At 39.5% G+C, this 18,467-nt stretch overlaps 1 protein-coding gene across 1 annotated transcript; it reads left to right on the top strand.

The window, feature by feature from the left end:
- The first annotated feature begins 3,044 nt into the window (after window positions 1-3,044).
- On the top strand, window positions 3,045-17,632 carry LOC148820576 (E3 ubiquitin-protein ligase TRIM63-like). Its single transcript, XM_088932880.1, has 9 exons — window positions 3,045-3,331; window positions 5,640-5,806; window positions 7,170-7,341; window positions 12,384-12,479; window positions 13,379-13,612; window positions 14,237-14,259; window positions 14,367-14,491; window positions 14,838-14,921; window positions 15,376-17,632. Exons 1-9 carry the CDS (start codon window positions 3,173-3,175, stop codon window positions 15,384-15,386), a joined length of 1,071 nt encoding a protein of 356 aa, XP_088789006.1. The 5' UTR covers window positions 3,045-3,172; the 3' UTR covers window positions 15,387-17,632.
- Window positions 17,633-18,467: the final 835 nt, after the last annotated feature.

Consider the following 18,467-nt stretch of genomic DNA (forward strand, 5'->3'; position numbering starts at 1 on the left):
TAGAATCGTCTGATTTGTTTGTCTTGTTAGCCTTAGTCATGCTGATCAACAGTTTGGTGCACTAGAGTAACTCCATCCTGTTATTTTAGCTCAGTTTCTTTCAGATGTCCCACTTAGCAGTGGTTGGCATTACTGCCTCGCGGTGCTGGGGCTTGACCTGGAGTGCTTTCTGCGTGGAGTTTGCATGTTCACCATGTGTTCTCCCTATGTTTCTGTGCGTTTCCTCTGGGTGCTCTGATTTCCACCAAGTCCAAAAACATACTGGTTGAGTAACTGGCTCTTAGGAAAATTGGTCCTGGCGTGAATGTGTGTGGGTGTTTGTGTCTATGTGTGCCCTGCAGGGGACTGGCATCCCATTCAGGGTGTATCCTGCCTTGAACCCGTTGCTTGGCATGACAGGCTCTAGCTCCCTTGCAACCCTGAATTGGATGAAGAGCTTGGAAGATGGATGGAACTGATGAATTTCTGACTAGTGAGAAAATTGGCCGTGATGTGAGTGTGTGTTTATTTCTGTTTATATCTGTGTGTGCCCCGCGACAGGGTGTATCCTGACTTGCATCTTTTGCTTTGCTAGGATAGACCATAACTCTATTCACCGAACCCTACTCTGGCCTGAAATGCCAGCGTTTTTTAATCTGATTGAAAATGTACCTAAAGAAGATACGGTCATGAAGAAAAGAAATTTCCAAGAGCGTTTTTCAGTGGTTTTAATGCTTTTAGACATATATTTGTTGATTTGAGTAACATTTTCAAATCTGCAGGATTTGGTTAGGGGTAGGATTCCCACAGTACTTACACATATTTTACGCTCACTGCTGGATTTGGGGGCTCAAGTGAAATTTAGGTCGACTGATAATTTGATCCTATCTTCAAAGATTTTTGCCTGCTCATATTGTTTATTACAGTGTTCGGTATCTATTCCAAAAGTGAGTCAGATATAAAGTTGTAAGAAAATATTTTGTCGTTTAAAATGCAACTAAAAGTATAACTGCAGTCAACATTAAATAGTTCTTGTAACCCTAACCCTACTCTGGCCTCAAATGCACGATTGTTTAAATACTATTGTAACAGCGTTTTTCAGCTGATTGAAAATTTGCCTAAAGAAGATCTAGTCTTGAGGAAGAAATATTTCCACAAGCTTTTTTCTGTGGTTTTGATTATTTTTGACTCATATTTATTGGTTTGAAGAACATTTTCTAATCTGATGATTTGAGGGCTTCAGAGACAGATTACAGAATTGCTAACTCGGAACCCTGGCTAGGGTTAGGGTTAGCATTCGTACACTACGTACAAATTTTTTATGCTCAGTGCTGATAATTTGCTCTTATTTTTTTGGAGAGTTTTGGCTGCTCATATTGTATATTGCAGTGTTCAGTAACTGTATTCCAAAAGTGATCCAGATCAAAAGTTGTAAGAAAACTTGTTCTACTTTGTAATCTCTCTTAATTTTGTCAATCAAAGTGCAAATAAAAGTATAACTGCGGTCAGGATTTAATGGTTCTTGTAACCCTAACCCTAATCTAGCCTGAAATACACAAACTTTTTGAAGACCATTTTTAGTGTTTCACGGCTGATTGAAAAATTGGTCTAAAGAAGTCTTGAAGATAATACATTTCCAAGAGCTTTTTTCAGTGGTTTTGATTGTTTTGACTCATATTTGTTGGTTTGAGAAATATTTTTTAAATCTGATGATTTGAGAGCTTCAGAGAAAGATTGCAGAATTGCTCTTTTGAAACCCAGAGTACATTTTACTCTCGGTGCTGGATTTTGGAGACTGAGTGAATTTTAAGACGAGTAATAATTTGCTCCTATCTTCAGATTTTTTTCAGAGGGTTTTGGCTGCCCACTTTCGTAACATATACTGTGTACACTCTTTCTAAGAGCGAAATTATCTTGTATTTTTCATTTAAACCCGCGTAAACACATAAGATTAGCTAAACGTGATTGTTATTTTTAATCCTTACCTGTAGACGACACCACACTTTTTGGTTTGTATATGCCATTCAAGCAGCAGGTAACGCAAGAAAAAAAGACTGAAAAATGGAAGCAGATTCACAGAAGTTACTTTTAGAAGGTCATGAAACTGACACTTTAAACATTTTGTACTACTTTGGAGTATTTTGAATAACTTTTTGAACATAGCTTTTGAATGCAAGTTTTTTTATATGTGTTGCAGGAGTGCCCGAGCTAGGGTTAGGGTTAGGGTTTGAGGAACACCTAAACATTTTGTGATGAATTTGCTGTGCTCTAGGACGCATGTGAAATGCAGGAGAAGTGGTGTTTCTCTATTTCTTTCACAGATTAATTTGGCCCAGTTTTAATTTTGCCCCCCTTTGTCAACTGTTGATTAAGACTTTTGAGGATTAGGTCATTTCAATTCAAGATTATACATTGTTGGTTGTTTTCAGCCTGCATATTCTCGAGATTCAAGTAAGTGTAACTCTTTTTTATTGGGCGTACAACCCAGACAAAGCAAACAGGAATGCATGTGCAAATGATGAGTTGTATTTGGCTTTATAGAAGACCTGTTGTATGCAACTACCTGACAAGGCCTTCATGTCAAGAGTGACACACATTCTCACAGTGGATGGTGCACATATTCTACAGTAAATGTTTCTGTATTAAAGAAGAAACAATCTTGTACCATATTCATAGGTTCACAAAAGTATTGGTAAGATATTGTTAATGAATGTTCTATGCAAACTAACATGATTTTCTCAGCATAAGCAATACATACAAAACAAAACAGTAGGAGCTTTCTTCGAGACCCTGTAGAATCACTAAGAACATACTGTACACAGCGGTGTGTGAAATAAGCCAACTACAGGGAAAATGACCAGATTTATTGTAATCTATCCCTTTAAGGGTTTCTACGAGAGATATCCTGCAGAGGCATTCCTCAGGGCAGCATGTGATAAGGACAGGCAGAGAGCTGATTTTTCTAGGCTAGCTATCAGACCCCAGGAATGCACAGGAGCAGGGCTGGGGATCAAGTGACTCCATCCAGGGGTATAAATAGTGCCTGACGCTGGGTGATAGGCAAAACTCTCCACATGCCTGCAATGATTCAGAAAGACAGAGGAGTTATAACAAAAAAGAGCTTCCTTCTTCTCCCGGAAAAGGGTGTGAAAAAAGGCCAAGGAGCTGTTTAAACAACTATAAATCTAAGGACATGGATTTCCAATCAAGCATCATCCAGGAGTCCAACAGGATGGAGAACCTGGAGAAGCAGTTGATCTGCCCCATTTGCCTGGAGATCTTCTCCAAGCCTGTGGTCATTCTGCCTTGCCAACACAACCTGTGTCGAAAATGTGCCAATGATGTGTTTCAGGTGAGCTTTGTACCTCAGTGCCTGGAGACCGGAATTTTAGTCTTCGCAGTAAGAATGTAGAGAAACGTCAATTGCTAGTCACTTATTTTTATTTACTCATGCTGTTGCACATACTTTCTGCTACCTAGCTATGCATCTATCCTGTGAAGATTATTTGTCAGGAAAAAGTGATTTTAAATACTGGAATCAGAACCCAGTGTAATTCCATGCAATGGTTTAATCTATTGCTTCTAACATTAATGACACACTTTAATTTAGCTCTTAAGGAATCTTTTTCATGCAGAAGAAGACAATTCAAAGTATCAATTACTGGCTTGGGTAGTTCGTTCTATTTGTCCAAAGGCTGTCTGCAAAAACTGGACAATGCAAGAAGCAGATTTTTTATGTGGTCATTTGTAAGATTGGCAATGCGGGTCGTAGCCACCAAAATAGAACCAGAATTCCCATGCAAAGTAGTTCCAGGATTGCCTTAGAGAAGGATAGTCTAGCCTTTGGCTTGCCAAATGTGTTACCATTCACGCTGAACAGAACACAAAGGTTGTCTTAGGATACAATGTGCTTTGTTTCTATAGTCTTTCAGCTAGAATAATAAAATGACTGATGTCCTGGAATGAGCCATTCACCTTATCCATGGAAGGACAAGTGACTAGGTGGAGAGAACAAAAGCTGTTAAAGCAGGTCATCAAGGACTGCATGGGTCTATTTCTGTGGTGTGTTGAAATGTCTGTTTGATTTAATATTGTATCTGCTTTTCCGTGAATAGTTCTATTTGAGAAAAATGTTAAGATTTTAATTGAGGATATGATATAAGCAACAGAAGACATATTGGAGCTGATTTATAGCTCATATTCATGTAAGATCTTGCATGTAAAAATGAAATGCTATTATGTCGCAGACACTCCAAGCAGTTGAAATACACATTGTTCCCATAATTGTTGTTTTAAAATCAGTCTCATCTTCTCCCCTTAAGATGCTTGTGTAAACCTGACCATGTAAAACAAGCTGGCTTTCAATTTGAAATCCACACTTACTGTATATGATTTATATTCGGCATCTCAGTTTTTTAGTCCAGTTCATAGTGACACGACAAGTGCAAAGGATTACAGAGTTATACCATAAATCAAACATAGGTTTTCCATTTGATGTTTTAAGGACCTAAACAGCATAATCGGTTAAGCTCTCATTATAACAGATAGTTACTGTACAGTTTTTGGAAAAAGGTTGCAAAGACAGTAAGATTAGTATAAGCTATCAAAGGTAGTATCTAGCTAGTATTAGCTATAAATAAGGACAGAGACAGGAAAGTAGTTGATCTTTTGATAAATGGCTGTTTATAATTGGAAATACCTTATGATACTGACCAAGGTTTGACTACTACAGTGTCAGTGCTATCAATACTCTAATCAGTATTGCATATAAGACAAAAATAAAAAGAATAAACTTCTGTATTCATTAATGTATTTTTTTATTTGAACATACTCTACAGTTAGAGTTAGATTTGAATTTAGAATGTTTTGTTCATTCGTAAAGAGATCTTGAAAGGTGGTATATAAAATCAGATTATGGTAGAATGACTTTCCCAGTGTTTTTCTGGGCTTGTGGTCACATTAACCCCAAGCATTTCTATTAACCCAAAAATAGAATGTGGTATGGTTACAGTGAGCTTGTAAACACTTGCTGTTTGCTGCAGTATGGAGGGAGTAGATCACTTTGCTGGCTGTAGCCCCTTTGCAATTGACTCCCACTGGGAGGAGTGGTGACAGTACCAAGCCCTAAGAAGAGCTCCTTGTACACAGCTGACTTAAAGTGTGGTAGCACATTGACAGACGAGCATACTGTAGCACAAGGCGCGTTCTTTAAAATTGCTGTGCCTATTAAAATTCAGTGTTAACCTGCTTTGTGTCTCTCAGCATCATGACATGATCCGTTTTCAGTGTTCATTTACAGCAACCATGGTTGTAACTCAGAACCAGAACCATCAAGTTTTTTTTTAATAATGATAATACTGGAATTTTATTTGGGATCCCTTTCCAAGAAACTAGAAGTGTTGTTAATTAACAACAGAGTCCCATTCTTTGTGTAGAAACCAGTGATGGGAGATTCTTAAAAAAAAAAAAGGAAGAAGTTATACTGGGACTGCAGTGCCTTACCATTAGAATGTCCCTTGACATTCTGAATATTTTAATGAGACACACCTTGCCTGTGCCTGCCAGCAAGTATCGGCAATGGGACCACTTTGCCTTGACATTTAACGCCCACGGGATGCTCCCCTGCTGGCTTGCTGATTCCACATTTTTGTTTGTTCTAGGCTGCAAACCCGTACTGGACGTCCCGTGGTACTAATATTTCGGGAGGCCGTTTCCGGTGTCCATCATGTCGTCACGAGGTGGTCCTGGACCGGCACGGGGTCTACGGCCTGCAGAGGAATCTGCTGGTGGAGAACATCATCGACATCTACAAACAGGAGAGCAGCAGGTCAGAGCAACAGCTGCAGAGAATGGCTTGCTACTGTACAGTGTGACCACATGCACGGTGTTTACAGTACAGCACGGTAGAACTGATTCTGCTGCTGCAGGACAACATTAACATCTACAAGGAACTGCCAAGTAAGAAGGCGGACACACAACGCAGTCACGGTACAGTACTTGGTACACCTACATGTAGCACAACCAAGAAAAATCCATTTGTGGTGAATATAACTGACATTGTCATTACAGCAGCAAAGTACAGGCCAGTGTATGAGTGCTCTTTTTGTTAGCTCTGTTCCATCGGGAATGTGGGGTGTTTCAGGCTTTGCTCCATTTGGTTTCTGAATGCGTGGACCAGAGAACCTGCTGAATTGATCCTAATGAAAATGTTGCAAGTCTGTAAAAACTGATGACCAAAGGTGACTGATTAATTTTGCTAAACAGAAGATAGCCACCTCTGTTGTATATAATAAAACAAAGTCTAAAGAAGAATAATAGACCTGTAATATTACTGGCAGTTGGTTATGCCATGACAGTTTAATGATCCTCTGTTGACTATCACTCCTCCAGACTTGGCTATAGTTTGTCTCCCAGCTCTCTCAGTCTGTGTATCAGTCTCCTTCAAGCTGTTGTGTCTAAGGCTTGTCTCTGTTATTCTGGCAGTTTTTAATAAAGAGTGCTTGAGAGAAACTGGGAGAGGAGAGCAAGTGACAGCAGGTCGATGCAGTGTCAGATTACACCAAGGTCCTTGCAGCTTGGTGATATTTAAAGCAGGGCCTTAAAAGGAGCAAGCCTGGATTAACCTGCAACTCGGCTGTACAACAGCAAAGACAGACCCTGAAATTCAGCCATAACAGCAGTGTTTAAATACAGCACACAGTGTATTTCATCTTTTTGCAGTAGTTTGCAGAAGAGTTATCTGGATCGTATTGTTCTCAAAATCTAGATTTATTTTCCTACTAGCTCTGTGTGTTAATTTTTAATTGAAATAAACTCGAATTAATGTGTGTACGTAAATGGCACTGCGTGGTTGCTTCTCAGCTCAAGACTCCTGAGTTTGAATAAGACTGCATGCAGTTTGTGAGTTCTCCCCATATTTGAGTGAATTTTCTCCTGGTACCCCAGTTTCCAGCCACGATCCAAACATCTGCTGTTCAGTTTTATTGGCATCTCTAAATAGCTCCTCTAACGAAACAGTCATAGCTGATTCATTCATATGGTTCATAATTAAAAGCTACTTCATGCTTACTCTTACCCCAAGTCTGGACTGTTTGCTAGATTTTGTAGGTGTGTCTGATCTAATTTGCCTATGTCTAAGATTGTCTCTCCTGTCTCCCTATTGTCTCTCCTATCTCTCCTATCTCCCTCAGCCCCAGGCCACTGAAGAAAGTAGACCAGCCCATGTGTCTGGAGCATGAGGATGAGAAGATCAATATTTATTGTGTGACCTGCCAGGTGCCCACCTGCTCCATGTGCAAAGTGTTTGGAGCTCACAAGAACTGCGAGGTGTCACCCCTGCAGAATGTCTACCAGCATCAAAAGGTGAGGGCCCACATCTTCAAGATGTGCCCAAGAACAGCAAAAATCATTCTTATTTTTGATTTCACTGATGTTTTTATTTAAACTGACTTACACACATTAGCATTACCTTTTTATTACATACAAATGGTGGATGCATTTTATAGGGATTTAATGGGTTTGCTTACCCAAAGGTACACTCTCCCTTCAGTGAGGGGTCCTGTGCCCAAGTCAAAACTCTACCAAAACTTAAAAGCCCCTCACAACTGTTCTTACTTCATCGCATTAATGGAGACTGTAGGCTGATTACAGTCAGGAGATCAAGAGATCAAATGAAAAGGCTAAAAATATTAATAGCATTATTGTTGATTAAAATATAGTTTTACAAGTGAAAAGGGATGTGTATTTGGTAAACATGAGAAAAAACAGTAGGTGGGTTATTTAGAGACATGATTTCAGTTACCAATCAATCCTGGAGTCTGGTATTGAGATGCACTTAGGTAATGATTGTTAACAATGCTTTATTTTATGGATTTTTCATAAATGCCATATATCTGTATTAGTTGTTACCGATTAGCAAACTAGTGTTTAGAACATCATAGATAGAAAATATGTAGTTTTATCAGTAATTCATGCCTCCTGTGCTTCTCTAAGCACTGTATATTCAGCTGGGTTTTAGAACATCATGAGACAGGTTAGTTTTATTCTACTGATGATGTGTTGTTGCAATAAGTAATCTTGTTTAGTACAACTGGAAACACAGACTCAGACCTCTGGTGTCTGTGTTTGCTTGAGGAACCAATAAAATTATGACTAAACTCCTCTAAATCTGAATCCCCCCTAACAGATGTATTATTTCTCAGTTATATAAGAAAGCTGTTACACTTAAAGGATAGTTTTATCTAATCATCTGTTCCATATGTAGTGCTAAATACTCTAGGAAAAGTAGTATCAGGTGAATAACAATTCTGTGAACTGTACAAAACTAACTTAAAATCTGTGGTTTTCACTTAAATCTCCTTGAGAGACTTTTTACACCTGCATTGGAGACGTTTGCTTCATTGTAGCATTTTAAACAAATGTGTGGGTGAGAGGTTGGTGCCAAGTGGTATTGGTATGAGTAACAGGTGGTCAGTCTTGAAAATGCACAAAGCCATAATGTTGTCAGTGTGGTGCACCTGCATTGGGAATAACTGCCATTCAGCACTTCAAGCTAAGGAGTCATCATACTGTAAATCTGTACTTCATTGTCATTTTCATCTGGTGGGATTCAAGAAACTTCCTCATGCTCTGACATTATTTTAATTAGAAAGAATTTTGTGTTCTTGTCTGTGCACTGCTAGCTTGAGACAGTGAAGTGATGTCCCTCTCTTTTTGGTTACTGTAAACTAGGAGGCAGTCAGAGGAATTTGTCACATATCTGCATGTGGCGTGGAATGCCTGCTGCAGTGACTATATATACCCAGAGGTCACTGAGACTTTCCATGCAAGGCCATTGGAGCTTAGGTTAAAATTAGCGAGTGACAGTGTGACAACTGCCTGCGTTGAAGGAGAGGCCTTATCAGACATGCAGGAGAGGCTGTTTGTGTCAGAGATATGGTGGACTCTTTATGAGGTAAATGAATGATGCCACTGCAACAAAAGATATGCCACTTTTTTCCTTTGGTTGCTGTTTCACATGTTTCATAGCAGAAATTAAAGGTGGTCTAGTCTTCTGTCTAAAGTTGAATGTGTATGGAGAGAATGCTCTAAAGGTGATGGAGTATAACATTTTGTTTTAAATTCCATCTTCTTTAAGTCTTTCATATTCCTGGAGTCTAACATTCTGTGTTTTCTTCTATGACTCTTCTCTAAAACTTTCACATCCGTGTTAAAAACTACAGTTGGATTGGAATGGTATATGTTTTCATTTTCCATGTTTTGCCAACATTCTTACAAAAACTACCCCAAAATCCCTAACGTCTTGACCTGTTTTAATCTTTAGTGGATTAGTGAGGTGAAAGGTCCCTTAAAAGGAGCATAACAAATAATAAGAAGTGTAACAAAGGCAAAGAGAACATTTGGCCTATAATACACCATTGGTAGTATATTACTGTAGCTAAGTGAATACAATTAAAATTTCACCCATCTCAAGGGAGCCTGAATTTGGATCTTAACCACTTGGCTGGAAGCCTATTCGAGATACCCACAGCCGTTTGTGTAAAAAATCATTTCCTATTCTCTATCTAAATTTATTTGCTTTTAGTCTCCAGTTGTGAACCCCATGACCTTGTTTCAGCACTGAGTATGAAATAGCCTCCAAGTTATCTCTCCCTCACTGGTCTGAAGCATCCTATACCCTGATCATGTTGTGCACAGTCTTGTTATAGGGAGTGTTAGCTAGTTCCTATACCTCTGCTAAACTTAGGTTACAGCAGTGGTCAGTTTGCTGGGTCTTAAGCCCACAGATCTCAAGCTCAAGTTGCCCAACCAGCCATCGATGAAGATGTCTCCCTAGATACTGTATTTCCAACCAGGAACCGCCCTGCAAACCACACATCTCCATGGCCTCTTATTGTTTCCCTTATATCCTCTGCCTTAAATATTGAAATAGCGGAACATTTATAACAAAGGGTGTTGATTATAGATCCCACATTTATATTTATGTTTGTTAATGTTTTAGGTGGTCTTGTATAGTGGGTAAGCTCAGACAGATGGGTTGCAGGTTCGAGTCCTTGCTGCAGACGTTGCTGTTGTATCTTAATCCTTTTGAGTCACAAAAAATCATATGGAGGAGAGTGTCAGAAATTGAAAAGGGTTTCGAAAAGTCTCCTAAAGAGTTCTTGTTGCAAAGGGTGAACAAAGCTTTGTCCTTGGTTGTAATTTGAATAGATCAAGAAATGACAACAAAAAATAAACACGTCTCTGTCAAAACAGACAGAATTTGTGAGTTGAAATATCAATAAAAACTAATGCTATTCTGAATAGATTTATGGGAAGTGCTTTCATACTGTACTTTGACATTGATCACTTGTAAATTCTGTAACAGAGGAACATCCCACCTGACACAGACCTGACACAAGCCACATACTCGGACTGAGTATATAATTACATTCAAACAGCAACCATGAGCCAGGAATAATGCGTTAAGATACCCAGTGCCTAAACCCCTGCAAATGACGTTTTGCATGATTACAGTTAGGAGGTCAAAGGTATTAAGCAAGTGGGTAAGTTTAGTAGTGGGCTGCAAACCAACTGCAAAGATGGTTTATGGGAGTGTGTCTTCTCTTGTCAGCATGATGCTGCTTGCAGGCCTCATTGTGTGTGTACACCCCAGCCTGACTGACAGCTATGTGAGTAGTCAGCATTTTTGGAAGTATCTCCCCAGATGGGCTTGCCTGCTTCCTCCACCAGCTGCTATTCTCAGAGGGGCTAAATTTTCACGTAACCATGCCCAGCACACACAGCCCTTTAAACAGCAAGGATATCTGACTCCCCTCAGTCTCCTGAGCAGCTTTCCATTGCCTCTGACCACCCTCTCATGTCTGCATTATCATGTTTGCTGATTTAAACAATATTTACAGTATCTATTCAAAGATTCACAAAGAAAAGCCAAGAAACATACCACTGGAGAGTCTGGGAGCTTAACAGTGGCTCTAATCCAAGTCAGTCCAAGTCCAAGCACTGTTACCTTTTTATGAATTGTTTTTTACTTGTTATTAACATCTGTGAATGGTTCACAAGCAATGACTTATATACAGTATCTTGACTCTACAAATTCCACAGTTTCACTGCTAGAGCTGGTGCTGACAGTTTTCATTAACATCATTGTAAGAATGCAGACACCCAGCAAGTCACAGGAAACACTGTCTGCCAGCTGAGAGAGCCCTGTCCAACTAATCCCAGAACTTTCACAGTAGCACTGTGACCAATTCTGCTTAATATATGCATAATAACAGATATTCATTAAGTATATACAGTTAAAAGTATATTTATTATTGGTGTAGGCAATAAGTACTGACAAAATCTCTAAACATTTGCTCTCTGTGATGTCTTAAGTGTTGGCATATGAATCTCAGCAAGGTCAGCTGATACACTGGCTCAAAATAAAATGTTAGAGCTGCTTCATAGAGCCCAGCCTACACTATGAGCAAGTGTCTTTGCTGTCCGAGTGGCTCAACCAGTAAGGGCACTTGTGACTTGATGATTAATGTATTACACAAAACAGGTTTATCTCAAGTCTACAGAATGCTTTCTGGGTAACAGACCTCCAATTGAGTCAGTCTTTAAAATCACTGCGTGACACAGCGGAGTTATCCCTCATCCTGTGACTCCGCTAGTCCCCACTAGAGGTCCCAAGATGACAGGGAATGTAGTTATATGTGATTATATCCCTGACAGCTGTGTGAACCTGCAGTAACTTGCTAATTAGTTTCCTAATTCAACACCCTATGTTAGGTACTCATGCATCTGCTCCTCAGAACCTTGCCAGCAGCACTCCGGCTCAAGTGCAAACCCTTTTCTCTCCTTGAACAAGAGAACGGAACTCTCCCTTTCGAGCTTACTCGCTCGCCCTTAAAATTGTATATCTACAACATGCTGTAACCAACAGAGTGATTGCGCACCAGCCCTCTACCCCCTTCAGGGGTATTTGACCTAAAGCCGGTGTAAAACACAGTCCTGATATCCACAGCGAATGCTTAAATGCTGTCCCATTTAGCAAGTAAGGCAGATAAACCCAAGACCCAAAAGAGCTGATGTTTGATTTCTGTGTTACAATCGCTCATCTACTTGAAGTGACATTGTTAAAGGTCCTGTTCCCCTTCTGTTCCCAGGGAATTCAAGCTGCGCAACAGAAAGGGGTTCTGGGTTTATTCAGTGGCCTCTCATTAATTATTCCACTTAAAGCATCAATCTAAACAGAGCCATATGACATGTGATATAAGTCAGGCCTGTGCACTATCCATTACCAATTCGCATTTGGCAGTGTTCTAAGCAGGTCTGTGGCAGGTCCGTGAAGAAGAACCTCAATTAATGGCACCTCTGGCAACACCATGCTCAGCTCACACTGTATCTTGCCCTGGCAGACGGAGCTCAGTGATGGCATTGCTACACTGGTGGCAGGCAACGACCGAGTTCAGGCCATCATGAACCAGCTGGAGGACACCTGCCGAACTATCGAGGTGAGTTCCAGGTGGACTGCACGGCACTAAATGGTGATGGCCCAGGTTCTGGTTTATCCAGGTCCCAGGTTGACCTCTTATCATTATCAATTACTGTATTATTTTTCCAGACAGGTCTTGCTTCATTTGAAACCACTGATTTTTTAATTTTTAAAAAGACCTGTGTGGCTGTCTGTGTCAGAGAATGTAATAAACAAGCCCTTAACAAAATGACATATCCCTAGAACTTCAGTATAATACTGTACATGCAGTACATCAGGTGCTGATGCCCAGATAACCAACAAGCATTGCCATAGTAGTGGGTTAGGCTAAACTGTGCACATGAGAATAAGTATGCTGGCTTAATGAAGTGCTGCTCCAGCAGTGGCCCAGTGCTTGCTCGTTATCTGGGAAGAATTATCAGAATGTTATTTGCTGAGGCCCCGTTTATTCTTCTGTCCTCTCCTACTTCACTAAAACTTTGTGTCAATGAGAAAGGATTGTAATTGTTAAAGTAGCATACAGATGTCTGATCATTACTATGGGTGAATTTACATGAAACACAGTCATTTGCCTTATGTTAATATAGAAAACTCTCAAACTTAAACTCAATAGTTCTCTCCTGGTTTATCAGAGAAGTAAATAAAATCCAAGAGACTTTTTAGACAGTTGAATTAGACAATTAAGCTGACAATTATTGATTGTTTATGAAAAGCAGAAGTTAGGGATGTCTTAGTGACATTACGAATGATTTGCAGGGTTTTTGCTTGCCAGCTTTGTAACATGTTTCGAGACGGTGCTAACAAGAGCTATACAGTATAATATAAATCGTATTGGTGGATTGATTCATAGGTTGCAGTGATCGATTAGCTTGCTTTGACAGACCTGCACACCACGGGTTTGCTCTCTGTGAAACACAGGAGAACAGCCAACGGCAGAAGCAGACCCTCAGCGAGCACTTTGACATGCTCTATGCCATCCTGGAGGAGAGGAAAGGGGAGATGCTGCTGAAGATAAGCCAGGAGCAGGAAGAGAAGATGAGCTACGTGCGTTCCCTAATACAACAGTACAAGGAGCAGTTGGACGGGAGCTCCAAACTGGTGGAGACAGCCATCCATTCTATGGAAGAGCCAACAGTGGCAACATTCTTAATGGTATGGACTCTGGACTCACCATGGTTGCAGTTTTTAAAATGTACAGGGCATTAAGTGCTAATTGAGAGTCTTACCAGTACACTCTGAAAACAATTATAATGATATGAGTTGTTGTGAATCAAAGAAAGAGACAACTACGGTAGTGATTTGGAAATCACTGTTGGTTTAAGACCAGAAGAAAATGAAACAACAGATGGGTTTTACAAGAAAAATGTTTTGAAAATGAGTATAAAACAACCATTGAAGAGAAATCAGAAGGATGTCTTGCTATCGAAAGTCTGGCATTTCTAATTAAACTGTGAAGTTGTAGAGAAAGGGGGTTGGTTAAACGATTGAGGTGCAAAGGAATTTTTTCTTTGTTGTGATCTGCATGGGGATACAGACAAACGTTTTGGAAAATTACAAATTTTGTTATTGAGTAGAAGAAGTATACATTGAGGAAAGAGGCAAGGAAATGGCACGTTTACATGGCAGGTATGGTGTAATGTTTCAGTAAATGAAAAGTAATATTAAATGCTGTTTTGTATTTTTACTCTCTGTTCCTATTTTCCGTAGCACTCTGTACTGATCCAACTTTATACCTGTTTCTTTTTTCTGTCACTCCACTGATTTCCTGTGGCACAGAATGCTAAACAGCTCCTTAAAGAGTGAGTTCTTCCTTGTTTTCATTTTCTTACTTCAAAAAATTCTGGGAGAGTACGTTCTTTCAGGTAACATGTATACTAAGCCTTCACCTTTATTCCTCTCTTTTCAGCATGACAGAGGCTTCCAAACAGACACAGATCCAGAGAACAGAGCCTGGCTTTGAGAACATGGATCACTTCATCCTCAACATTGAGCACATAGAGGCAATGCTCAGAACCATGGACTTTGGAACAGGTACTGTAGTTCTTACAGGAAATACTCAAGCCCTTTCTTTCTCTTTACACTTCCACCTAATCTCTAAATGTGGGGGATCAAGTAAAGACTTATTCCATGCTGAAAAGAAAAGAAACACACTGTTTCGGCTGTGGAGTCTCATTCAGGTGTGTTTCTTTTATTCTCTTTTCAGCATGGAATACATTTTTTCTTGTTCCTTTACAGCCTACACATGCTGACGCAGCTTCCTACTTGAACTACTTTCACGAAATGTGTCTATGTGCTTCTTTATTCATACATACTCTGACCCTCAAGCAGTTTTTTTCAGATAAATAAATAACAAATTTAAATATTTTTATACAAGCAGAAAATGATGAGGAGTACGATGAAGAGGAGCAAGAGGAGGAGGAAGAGGAAGGGGGAGAGGAGCCATCAGAAGATCAAACAACAGGTATATCCTGTGGCTTACCGTTCTTTAAAATTTCAAATCAGGACCAGCCTTTGAAGCTTTGTTAGATTTTTAATGATTTGGGTATACATTTTATTATATTTGTGTAGCACCTGGAAAACAATATTTTCTACATCGGCTAGCACAGGTCTAACATGTTGCAGAATAAAAGACAAGTCATGCAGTATATACAGTATGCAGAAGTTCAAGTAGGTAGCTGGATCAGCAGGCGGAGGCTGCAAAGGAACAAGTGAAGGTTTCTTCCATGCTGAAAAGAAAAGAGACACAGCGTTTCACTTTTAGAAGAATGCTCCACAACCGAAAAGTTGTGTCTCTTTTCTGCGTGGAATAAACCTTTGCTTGTTCCTTTGCAGTATACAGTATACTGTGTGTATTTTCTATGAAAAAGAATATCTCTTGATCTCAGACAAATGATTGTTTATCCTTATACTCACAGGTCAAGACTGATTTTTCTAAACGGTGCTCTGTAAAGGAGTTCCCAAGGAAACACTTGAGCAAGCTGGATGACTTTAAGAGCGAAAGCAATTGGACGAAGACTCACAGGGTGATGTCAGGAGGTGTTGTCTACACATGAAAAATGACACAAGAGAGGGGGTTGGCAAATAACTCAGGGGTTTACAAACTCCAAACTCAGGAGAGTTTCTGGAACATGTACAGCTAAGAACAAGTCAGATCAAAGATTTCAAAGCCATTCACATCTTTCACAGCTTTCCCATTCTTATTTCAGCATGAATTTCTTCGATAGGTGTGTCCTACACAGCAATTAACTGTGCTTGTTTAATAAGAAGAATGTGTACTGGTGTGATGCTTTTTTATCAAAGCTAAGAAACCTGCAGTGGTTAATATTGATTTTTGAACAACCCATTGTTAAAGTGTCACCAGCCAACAGAATCAACAGAATTCAACAAACATTCTTTGACTATCTCATCATGTGATGGCTTGTCCATACTGAAATGCCAAGAGGTCAGTTTAAACAGAGGCTTGTTACATAAATGAACAGGAGGAACTATTTTGCTGTGATTAAAATAATTTTGGATAGGGTGCCATAGAAAGAATTGTAACTATGTATGGACTACTGTTTGTATGACACTGTGAATCATTTGAATGGCAACCATTCTAAAAACATAAGCATGATTTAAACTATTTCCTAATCATCTCCAAAGACACAGCAAGAAACTACTTCCATATTTGCTGATCCCTTGTAGTAGACCATTACAGAATTATTTCCAAATGATATTGGCAGTGAAACACAGGCCATCAGAGTTAAACTGTAAATGGAATGCACTGTAGAGAACATCTGGCCATTTCCACACCAAGAAATCTCTCCACTTCAGCTGCACAAGGTTAAGAAATGGTACAACCTTGGAAGTAAATATTCTGAGTGTGGTATCTTTGATTGATTGATGTACAAAACATACTCACAGGCCAAAATCTTAAGAACCACTATTAAATAATATGCCTCTGGCAGTGGCAAGAATATCTGAACATGTTCCATTAGATTTTAGATGGTTTGCAGCCCAATCCCATTCCATTCTTATTGCAAGATCACCTTCAATTGAGGTTAAGATTAGGTAATTTATGGGACTGAACTGCACGCTCAGGGCTTGCTACAAGACGTCTATTCATGTGACTGGGGGTCTACATTGGTGTGTAAGTTGGCTGCTTTTATAATCAGAAATATGCACTGTATCAGAATTACAGTGCTTTACAATATCTGGAGTAGACGATTTATGGTCTTCAATATGCAAATTATTTGGCATATGGTGTGATGGTCTGAAATTGGGAACAACATGGTTTAGGTTAGGGGTGTACGGTCATGGTCCTGGAGGGCAAGTCTGCATCTTTTCATTCCAGTTCATTTCTTAAAAAGCTAAACCAGCTGGTTACTGGCTTAACTGGACCACTTTAACGGGTTCCTCCAGCTCTTCAGGTGCTGCTGCTTTTAAGATATTTTGAAAACCTGCAGACACACCAGCCCCTCCAGGACCAGGATTGCACACTTCCAGTTTAAGTGAAATGCTCAAATCAATCCCAGCTGACGATGAGAACAGGGTGACAAAATTTTTCCCTTTAACAGAGCTCTGTATATGTTTCAGCAATAAACTAGAGAGTTCCTGAAATCCTTACATATTTCAGCAAATAAGTATAGTCCCTGGTTTTCAAGACAAGATGATTAAGACAGAGGTTTCCCGCTCAACAGCGTCATCTGTGGTTGGTGCTGTGAAAGACCTTTGAGCACAAGACAGGATTTCTTTAGCTGACCCAGTCATGGATCAAACTGGCGCAGCTCCTGAAAGAAGGACTCTTTTTATATTGATGCAAAATGGATCATTTTGCACATTTTATACTACTTTGTTTTGTATATGAGGTCAAGGGGAACATATTTTTAACTGCAAAAAATATGTTACGAACACTAATGAACTTGAAAATGACATACTGACATTTGTTTACATGTCAAAAACTACCTACATGGAATTGCAATGCTTGAATGACAGAAGGATGTGCAGATTAAATGCAACAGGCTGTAGGACTGTAGTCAAGATGGATATCTGGTTAGGTTGTCTGAACAGTTTATGAGATAGCTGTATTTGATATGTTTATGAGACGTATTCAGGGGTAACCACATGTTGCACTGAAGAAATGAATTTTGTGATCATTGCACAGTGAAATAAAGTGGTGTTAATTTGTTGGCAGTTTGACTTTTTTCTTTATTTGGAGCCTTGAAACTACACAGGAATGATTTACATGCCTCCTTAGTGAGGTCACACACCCACAGCCCCCTTCTGTTGAAAGGGAGAATTGGCCAGATTGTGTATGAGGTGAGAACTGAGATCTCTGGGAAGGGGCGTTAGGCTTGTTTGCACAACGAATTGCTAGAAGTTTTCTATAGCGGTTGTGCCATTAATCAACATGAACTGCTCCAGAGGCGGTGTAATGACGACATGTTTTGACTTGAATTGCAGGTTTGGAGACAATGAGAATAAGAGGGCTGTTATAAAATTGTATTTGCTGAGCTTTACACTTGAAACACTAACAACTACAACGTTTTTTTTTCATTCGTGTGTGACTTTTATACAGTACATGAGTAAACTGAATATAGAAATAGTATAATAAGTATGTGAGCTTATTTAAAACAGTCAGCTAAATGGCAAGAATTTAAATTAACTTCTTAAAATATAGTTTAGCAACATTGGAGTTGTCTCTGGTCCACCGAATAGAAAGCTGTATATGGTATGGAAAACCTCTCATCCATTCAATATCCACGATGTCTTTCTTGCACAACCTTTAAAGTCGCAATACCCGTTTTCCACACGACCTTGTGTTTGCTTTTTGCACTAAACTCAAGAGGTGTTGTGAAATGATTTCTAGTGACAAACTGATCCCGTTGTCCAGACCTCCACAAATTCCAGCGCTAAAAAAAACAAGGGCACCGTTCGAAAGGGAAATAGGGATATAGAAGTTAAATTATTGCTCATGTATGACACCCCAGCCTTACAATTTCATATGGTATTAAAATAAATAGTTCAC

This window comes from Atractosteus spatula, chromosome 14 (genome assembly GCF_055471065.1).
Source record: "Atractosteus spatula isolate fAtrSpa1 chromosome 14, fAtrSpa1.hap1, whole genome shotgun sequence".
In the NCBI taxonomy this organism is placed as follows: Eukaryota; Metazoa; Chordata; class Actinopteri; order Semionotiformes; family Lepisosteidae; genus Atractosteus; species Atractosteus spatula.